This window comes from Sorghum bicolor, chromosome 8, assembly GCF_000003195.3.
Source record: "Sorghum bicolor cultivar BTx623 chromosome 8, Sorghum_bicolor_NCBIv3, whole genome shotgun sequence".
Taxonomy (NCBI): Eukaryota; Viridiplantae; Streptophyta; class Magnoliopsida; order Poales; family Poaceae; genus Sorghum; species Sorghum bicolor.
Genome location: NC_012877.2, coordinates 53230879 through 53240745, shown reverse-complemented (window position 1 = coordinate 53240745; position 9867 = coordinate 53230879). Strand labels below are relative to the sequence as shown.

The following is a 9867-nucleotide window of genomic DNA, read 5'->3' as shown; positions in this document are numbered from 1 at the left end:
TATCTATCTCTTCTTGACGGAGCCATTTTTTAGTGAGACGGATGCAGTGACTTGGTCGTCTATCTTTTGGTTCACACTTCACACTGTTCAAAGGGAAAACTAATTCGTGAATGGAATTTGATGCAGACATCCTAGCCAACACTCCTGCTTCACAAAGCTATGACAAACACGCTAGCGTAGAGTCATAGACCATGACAAGTCGAAGCCACCAGAAAGATACAACAACAAATATCTTCACTCCTTGCTGAGTTTGACTTTAACATGCATGCATGACTTAAAACTTTAAACTGCCTGAATATTCAGTGGAAGGCGTGCTTACATTAATTGAGGAGGTTTACGTGTGGAGACTAACAATAACAAAGATTCACAAGATGAGAAAATTTATGTGAAAGAGATGAACGCTTATTTCTATAGAAAATAGAAAAAATCCGGCCTCTGCTAAGCCAAGTCTTACATGTTTATAGCACAATTGCTAAACAAGAATAAAAGGGAAATAACAAAAAATTCATATGAAATTTCTATTATTTCTTCTCCATCCATTCTTGGCATATATGTACGTCCAGAACGACAACCTCCAATGCTCTGCTCGCTAAACGGACAATCTCCCTTGTATCCCCATGCTACAACAACTCCCAAAATCGCAGCCAGTATGTCATGACCCATTCAGGTGCTTGCCCTGCAGCTAGCTGCAGCTAGTGGGCACTTCTCCAAGCATTGCCCAGCATATATAGGGCCACCCCAACAACCACCGGCTCATCGCTCTGTTCACAAGTGGCAATGCTTCCCCAACGAGGGCTGCTTGTGGCGACACCCCTGCGGTAGCATGGGCATGTGAGCCAGCATCTTAGCAAGGCCGACAATAGCCAAGTGCAGTGTTACAATGATGCCGGCAACATTTCGTCGCACCACTGTTATCATGCCGCCCTACTGGGATGTGGCGTGAGAGGAATTGTCCACCATGACAGCTTCCAATCTCCTTGTATTTGTGGCTAAACCTAATTCTACTTCCTTTTCTTTGAAGATAATTTTTCTACTTCTTCTGTCTAAAGATAACTTTTTTCCTAATTCTACTTTTGCTCTTTGAAGATAACTCTCTCTCCTTGAAACTTAGAACTTTTCGTGGAAAAACATGGGCTATCTCTTTTCTCTTTTTTTTAACATAGCCTCATGCCTTCTTTTAATAGTGTGTCGTTGTGGAGGCTCATCAGCCCTTGATGTAATAAGGCGCCACTCAACTTCTCATCACGGCACCTGTGACCACTATGATCACGAGCAGATAAGGATCTACAAGAGAGTTGCTGCCTCCTCCTGTGACCTGTGTTGATTGATGACCCATTGATGCATGGATTCTATGGACAAAGCTCAAGTCATTGTCTCCACTGCCAGAGAAGTATGATCCTATGCTTTTGGAGGTATGCATTGGACAGGAGGACTACTAAGACAGAGTTGATCGAAACAAAGCCAGCTCTGTCGAGACAAGTGTGCCGCTGTTTGAGTCCCATCCAACTACACGCATGCTTGATGCATTGGAAGAAAAGGGTGAGCCACTACTGGAAACAGCAACGTTGCCGAGGGTTTTCCGTTTTGCCGAGGGCCGGATCTCGGGCATTCGGCAAAGGCCATCTTTGCCGAGGGCCGACCCTCGGCAACGAGGGACCCTCGGCAAAGGCTTCTTCGCCAAGGGCCGGACCCTCGACAGAGAAACGCCCTCGGTCAAGGCCCATCTTTGCCGAGGGCCGGGCCCTCGGCAAAGAAGGGGCGCTCGGCGGTGTGGGCCCAGAGTAACGGCGGCTCTAGGCGTTAGGCTTTGCCGAGGGCCCGTAGTTAAGCCCTCGGCAAAGCTCTGCCGGAGGTCCGACTTTGCCGAGGGCCCACCAGCCTGCCCTCGGCAATTCCCCTCTTTGCCGAGGGTCTGGCGTGGGCCCTCGACAAATTTTTTTTGTTTTTTTGGATCCATTTTTTTCTTTCTTTGTCACACCTACACTATTTTAAACTACATGGTAAAGTTTGGTTCATTTTGAATTCAACAAATTTCAAATTCAAACTACAGGTGCATTAAATAATATTATTTAATTATTTCAATCTTGACATTCATGATTGTTAGTGCATTTCCAGGCCGTATGCAGAAAGCCACATGAAATATCGAACATTTACCCCCCGAAACATGTCGACCAAGTTGCGTGAAATCGTTTTTTTAATATATAAAATGAAAACAAACTCAGAAAATCACGAAACTTGGCGACATAACATGTTATCACATGTGGATGCTATGGTAAAATTTTCAAAAAATTCTGAGTCTGTTTGGATGCTGTGATAACATGTTTGTCTTTGATAATTCCTGGACACCCAGGGAGCAACATGGGGGTCTTCATGGAGCCTCTGATTGACGAATTGATTGAAGCTTGGGAAGGGGTATGGACATACGACCGAGCTACAAGGTCAAGCTTCAAACTGTATGTTTGGTATCACTACTCTCTACATGATTTCCTGGCGTACGGGTTATTCTGCGCCTGGTGTGTTCACGGGAAGTTTTCGTGTCCCGTATGCATGGAAGCTGTGAGGTTTATTTGGTTGAAAAAGGGTGGCAAGTATTCGTCGTTTGACCAGCATCGTCAGTATCTTCCTGCTGGCCATCCATTCAGAAGGGACGTGAAGAACTTTAGAAAAGGTGTGGTAGTGACGGACCCTAAACCCCACATCAAGATGGTGCTGAGACTCGTGCTCAGATTGATGCTCTTGTGCCCGCCGAAGTAGGTGGTTTTGTGGGTTATGGTGTGCAACATATGTGGACTCATAGGTCCGGGTTGACCAGGCTGCCCTATTTTGATGACCTTCTTTTGCCGCATAACATTGATGTAATGCACACTGAAAAGAATATCGCCGAGGCCCTTTGGGGCACTCTTATGAACACAGAGAAATCGAAGGACAATGTTAAGGCTAGAGTGGACTTGTCGACGTTATGCGATAGAAATAAACAAGAGATGCAACCTCCTAGTGGTCGAAACAAGAAGTGGAAAAAGCCTAAGGTGGATTTCGTCTTGAAAATAGATGCGAGAAGGGAAGTGCTTGAATGGATCAAGAACTTGATGTTTCCAGATGGCTATGCCGCTATTCTGAGCAGAGGAGTGAACTTAACCACTTTGCGAGTCAACGGGATGAAGAGTCATGACTACCATGTATGGATTGAGCGGCTTCTCCCTGCAATGGTCCGTGGGTATGTCCCTGAGCATGTCTGGAAAGTGTTGGCTGAGTTGAGCTATTTCTTCCGCCTGTTGTGTGCTAAGGAGGTATCTCGAAACGTCGCTATAGAGTTAGAAAAACAGGCACCTGTGTTGGTCTGTAGGCTGGAGAAGATCTTCTCACCGGGCTTTTTCTTGTCGATGCAGCATTTGATCGTGCACCTTCCCACTGAAGTACGTTTGGGGGGGCCTGTGCAGTTTCGCTGGTGTTTTACAGTGGAGAGGGTACTCAAGACTCTTCGCAAGAATGTACAAATAAAGCCAGAATTGAGGCTTCCGTTGCAGAGGCATACCTGAGGGAGGAGGTGGCAAACTTCACTACACAGTACTACAAGCCCAATCTTCCGAGCAATCACAACCCACTTCCACGTTACAATGTCGACGAAAATGAATCGACTCTAAGTCTTTTCCATGGACAACTCGGTAGCGCAAGTGCATCCATCGTGAAGATTTTGACAAATAACGAATGGCGCAGTATCATGCTATACTTGTTCAACAACCTTACTGAGGTGCAACCGTTTATCGGGGAATTTGTTCGTGAATCTTGGAATGAACCAAGGGATGATGGAGACGTGGTGCAAAATGCCAAGGACATACAAATGCTTGAGCGATTACTTGTCGCTGGTGACGAAGACGAAGACGATGACGTAGGACCTTCGGATACTGTCGCTTATTTGGATAATATTGACAGTGATGACGAGACCTGTAATCCCAATCACGAGGACTATTCGTAATACATGTAATACTATGTCTTTTTTAAATTATTGACATTTTTGTTTTGTTTATTTATTTTGAAGTCTCTAATATGCTTACTAATAAGTCTTGTTTCATTCTTTGTGTGTGCAGGTGTTTGATCAAAGATGGCGAGCAGGCGGCCACGACGTGACACACCCTCGGCCTACGCGAGACGCCCTCCCTCACTGGTGAGGCAGAGTCGTCAGGGGCAGCCGGCGCAGGACGCCACAGGAGGGGGAGGCCTTCCACGACGAGTACCAGCCAGGGGCGTAGGAGGCCGCGGAGTCCAACCCCAGACCCCGTGGCACCGACGCTGGAGGAGGAGTACCAGGAGGACGAGGACGAGGACCAGGACCAGGACCAGGACCAGAGCCAGGACGAGGGCCATGACGAGGAGCACGGCGCGGCGCCCGAGGACGAGGGAGGCGCGGCGTCGGGTGTCTACCAGCGAGGTCCCGCGAAACTCCATCCATACCCACTACCTCAGAGTCGAGCACTGCTTCGCCCTGTACCGCCCAAGTAAGTAAATCTAAATGATATCACAACTACCTCATATGATAGGTTTGAGGGTTTAGAGAGAAACTGATAATTTTTTCTAACTGGTGCAGGTCTTGGGATTTGGTGTCGGGTACTCCCGTGCGCGCTCCCCCGACCATCCTGGGTACCCTGTGCCGGAAGTACTTCCGTGGCCTCGTGGAGTTGGCATTGGGGGCCCGCGAGCCGGCCACCACCTAGGACAGGTACGCTTTAGCGGTGGACGACACGTACCGCAACCCCCAGGAGCGGATACTGGCCGAGTTTTGGGTAAGTTCCTTTCGCACAACAATAATTAATCCATTACATTAAAATATATTTTTTTTTGCAAATAATGATTGGATGTATTATCTTTTGTGTAGAGGTACTTCAGGGTGGAGGACGAAGACATGGCCCTGGCTGAGTCTGTGGCGCACGCCTCCTGTAGGAAGTATGTCACCGACATGCACCACGAGGCGCGCGTCCAGGCAGTGATAGACTTCTACGCGTCGGCGCGTAGTATGACTATCACGAAGGCTCAGGCGCGGACGATGACGATGACCCAGGAGCAGTACCTGGAGGTAGATGAATAACATTCAGATTGTCTCTTTTTTGAATTTAATATATTCAATTATATCTTCATATTTGTCAAACACTCATTGTCTTGTAGGTGATTCCCTGGTGGTGTCGGGCGCATGCTGATGCCTGGGCCGCGATCGTGGGTAGCTGGTTCACGCAGGACTACCTAGACAGGCACGAGTCTCAGCGGGCACTGCGTCTGCAAAGACCAGCTGCCACTCACCACCAAGGCAGCAAGAGCGTCCCCAGTTTCAAAAAATCATATGTAAGTGATTTGTCTTCTATTTAGTTTCGCGTTTAATGTATGCTTGATTGCTCACCCTCTGTCCCTTTTCTCGTGGGAGGCTGCGCACCCGGATGAAGAGGTGTCCATGTTCACGGCTTGGGCTGCGTCTCACCAGACTGCAGGCCAACGGACCTGGGACGCAGCTGCCCCTCGCGAGGCGTACTCCGACCCCCAACGTGTACGATAAGGTCCAGGAGTACACGTCGGCGGTACGGGCCAGAGTACGACATCCGCACCGAGCCACTAGATGCTGAGGCCGTCATGTGGCTCGGTGGCGGTAGGAAGCACGGCCGGGCCTGGATCGCAAACGCCACCATCGACCTCAACACCACCCCCACTCTCAGCCAGCGCTCAGAGCACAGAGCACGAGCTCCAGACAGCCCATCCGCGCACGGCCGACTCCGACAGTGAGCATGTTAGCTTTGCTCCAGGTAATTCTAGGTTCACTCATAGTAAATTAATATTCTCGCAACTGAATTACATTTGCAGGCCGACCACGCCCAGAAGACGGAGTAGATCACGGCCCTCACTGCTCGGCTGGAGGCTGAGCGTCTCGCGCAAGAGGCCCAAGACAAGAGGATGGCTGAGATGATGAGGGTTCTGGCTGGCAGCATACAGGTGTGGACGTCACGATGTCAGCTCTAGCGCCTCAGCTGCCGCCGCCGTTTAGTTCTACTGTAAGTGTCAAAGTTAACTTCTTCTTTGTAACTGTAGTGCAATCTCACATAAACATCTAACTGTTTGTGCAGCCTCAGTCGACAGCGGGATCCAATAACCCGCCTCGTATGTCACCGGATCCTGGAGCCTTCGACACACCACCCTCGACGCAGAGGTAGGACGGTTGGGGAGGATGGTGTGTTCTCGCAGCCCTACGGTGCGTATATGTCGGTTGTTTGGAACTTTGGTTCGATTTGGTGAACTTGTGGACTACTGGATGTACATACATTATGTTCGTGATATATATATGTGATGTTTATGAGATGTATGTGTTTGTTGTGGACTCTGTGTGATGGTATATATATATGTATCTGTCTTTTGTCTGGATGAAAATAAACAAACAAAAAAAAATAAAATTTCTCTGGTCTTTGCCGAGGGCCTTGACCATAGCCCTCGGCAAAGAAATTCCAAAAACAAACAATAATCAAGTCTTTGCCGAGGGCCTTGGCCACAACCCTCGGCAAAGAATTTCTCAGAAAAAAATAGAAAACAGGTCTTTGCCGAGGGCTATGGTCAAGGCCCTCGACAAAGAATTCTCCAGAAAAAATAAAAAAAAAGACTTTGCCGAGGGCCTGCATGGTAGCCCTCGGCAAAGAAATTACCTAAATAAATATTTAAAAATTCTTTGTCGAGGGCCAGCATGGGGACCCTCGGCAAAGAAATTACCCAAATAAAAATTTACAAAATTCTTTGCCGAGGGCCCAACGTTGGGCACTCGGCAAAGACGCCGTCAGTTGCAGCCCGTGGCCTAACGGCATCTTTTTTTCCCCGAAGGCCAGCGTCAGCCCTCGGCAAAATCTTTGCCGAGTGCCCGACAAACAGCCCTCGGCAAAGATCCCTTTGCCAACGGGAAATTTCCCGAGGGCTCTTTGCCGAGGGCAGCCCTCGGCAAAGCCTTTGCCGAGGGTCTTATAGCCTTTGCCGAAGGCCTGAGGCCCTCGACAAAGATCCTGTCTGCAGTAGTGTGTGATGAGCGCTGCTACTTTTTCTGGTTATGTGAACAGCCCAAAATTAAAACTGATATCAGAGTTAGTTGATTAATGGAGTTTTTTCCTTGTGTTTTCTCTCATACTAAGATATATGTACTGCTTTTTGATAGCAGAAGCATTTTCTGAACCAAATACAACAAAGCACTAGTGTGAGTGGTATCAATTATCTCAATATATCAACTAAACTTCTGCAACCATTCTTTCATGACACCTCGGTTGTTTCAGCTCACTTTCGTTGCTTAAAAAAAAAGTAGTCGCTTTCCTTCCGAGGGCGAAATAAAGACCGGTCAGTTTTCAACAAATACATCTTATGTTGACTTGCTTGTGTTGACTTCAGAGTTCCACCAAGAATGACTAGAGGGCTGGGTCCAACGAGGCTGACCACACATGACATATGCACATATATTTCCAGCTGAAAAACTTGTAGATCGCTTCTCCTGCCGCAGAATTCTACAATGGCAGATACCATCATCTCCGCTATCATCAGTGATCTGGTCAGTAGAGCTATTTCTATTCTCATCGGGCGTTTTAGTAACCAGGAGAGCACTGAAGACAGGTTGCAAAGGATGAGATATCTGGTCATCAGAATCCACAGCGTGGTAGAGGAAGCAAAAGGGCGACAGATCTCCAACCACGGCACCCTCCAGTGGCTCTCAGAGCTCATCGACGTCGAGTACCAGGGCTGTTATTTGCTAGAATCTGTCGGGTATGGAGGTGGCAAGCAGGAAGTCGAAAGAGATGATGATGATGATGATGATAAGGTAAATCCCCAAGTTTCCACCTTGTCCTTGTTTAATCCAGCAAAGCGTGTGAGGGTTGCAGCAGCTGGCTGCACCGTGACTCATGCATCTTCCTGGAGCCATGACAGTATCGGTGGCGTTGATGAGATTGAGAGGGTGCTCCAGAGATTGCAGGGCATGTGTCAAGATCTCAGGGAGTTCATCCTGCTCTTGCAAGACTGCAAGCCGATCCGCCGCCCTCTACCGACTAACATTTTCCGGGATGGGCAGATGTTTGGTCGACATGTTGAGAAGGAGAAGATCATCAACTTTCTGCTGCACGAAGATGATCAACTAGGTGTGCTACCTATTGTTGGTGGCAGTGGAGTCGGGAAGACAACCCTGGTGCAGTATGCTTGTGACGATACCAGAGTGCGTAGCCACTTCCCAGTGATCATGCTGTACTGTCTCTCATCCACTTATGGTGTTAAAAATAACGAAGGAACTTCTTCAAATGACCCACTGGAGTTGGTCCAGAGTAATACTACTTTTCGTGGTGAGCAAAAGAGGTGCTTGGTGATATTTGAGGACGTGGAGATGCACAAGAAACAGATACTGGAAGAGTTCTTCAGGAGCCCAAGAAGTAGCAATGTTGGGATGATCAAGATGATCATCACGACAAACAATCCACGTGTCGCAAACATTGTTGGGACAGTGGAGCCAATCATGCTAAAGGTATTGCAATGCCCTGAGTACTGGTTCTTCTTCAAGGCCCATGCATTTGCCGGCAGAGACGTCGAGGAGAACCCGAGGCTGATCTCTGCAGGGAAAGCAATAGCAAGGAAGCTGAATGGGTCATTCTTCGGTGCCAAGATCGTTGGAGGGGTGCTCAGGGACCACCCGGATGCCAGGCACTGGTGCGAGGTGCTGAGGAGCAACATTATTGAAGAGATGTGTCCCCTCAGTGATGGCATGAACTACATATCAGACTTGGCTGACAACTTGCTGCCAGATCATGTGGACATGTGGAAGGTGACACTTTCAAAGGACCCCTCCTTTCCTCCTCGGCCGACGCAGCAGTTGGTTATGTTAAAGGATGTGCAAGGTGCTGCTCCTCATGATAGCATGCTGGCTTGTTGGGCAGATGACCTCCGATTTGCCAAAGTGTTGTTGTGCCAGTCGGTTCTGCCGTTCTTAAATCACTACTATATTGCTCGTTGCTCTTGCACTTGCACTGTAGGATCAGAAAATCCTTGTTCAAAGCTTGTATTATCAAATGCTTCAAATATGTCAATTTAGTGGACTTTTGTTTTTGGTGATCATATTGGTCGGTCTCAATGTTGTATCCAGTCTAAGAAAGAACACGACCATAATAACTAGAATAGTTAATGGATAAGCTTGTACACATACCAACCATGGAACAAACCCAAGGTTCGACCCTCTATGGCTCTATCTCTCTCTTGGATGTTTTTTTAGTGGTAGCCTCTGACTAATCGCCTATGAGACGGATGTAGTAACTTCGTCGTCTATCTTTTGTCCTCCTGCTACGCAAACTTATGACAACACTAGCGTAGATCATTGACAATTCTGAGAAGCTGCCAATAAGATAAAACTACAAATATCCCCACTCATTGCTTAATTTGACTTTATACAAAGAACTGTTTGGGCCACCAGAGGATTCCTTGTGTGCCCTAGATAGCTATAGAATTGATGACATACCACAAGTCACCTTGGAAGAAAATTAATTTCTAACCTCCCCATTCTCGAAAAAAGAAGTTCGAGATGCAGTTTTTGACATGGAACATAATAAAACACTAGGTCAGATAGTTTTGCAGCTGAGTTTTATCAAAAGCTTTGGAAGGGTCATCAAAGGTGACGACCAAATTCAACAATATAGACCCATTGTCTGTTCAATGTGAGTTTTAAAATCTTTACTAAGGCGGTTAGTATTCTAGAAGCAACCCGAGTTCAACAATAGTGATCCATTTGTCTGGTCAATATATGAGTTCCAAAATCTTTACTAAGGTGGCTACTGACGGCTTCAACTTTGGTGTTGATCATGTAATAAGTCCAACTTAATCAGCTTTCAT

General features: G+C 47.4%; 1 protein-coding gene and 1 long non-coding RNA gene across 2 annotated transcripts; both read left to right on the top strand.

Moving 5' to 3' along the window:
- LOC110437686 lies at positions 5407-6322 on the top strand. Its single transcript, XR_002455603.1, has 3 exons — positions 5407-5759; positions 5842-6029; positions 6102-6322. It is a non-coding gene; the product is annotated as an uncharacterized LOC110437686 (long non-coding RNA).
- LOC8067253 (putative disease resistance protein RGA1) lies at positions 7508-9076 on the top strand. Its single transcript, XM_002443262.2, has one exon. The coding sequence runs from the start codon at positions 7514-7516 to the stop codon at positions 9074-9076; it is 1563 nt and encodes a 520-aa protein (XP_002443307.1). The 5' UTR covers positions 7508-7513.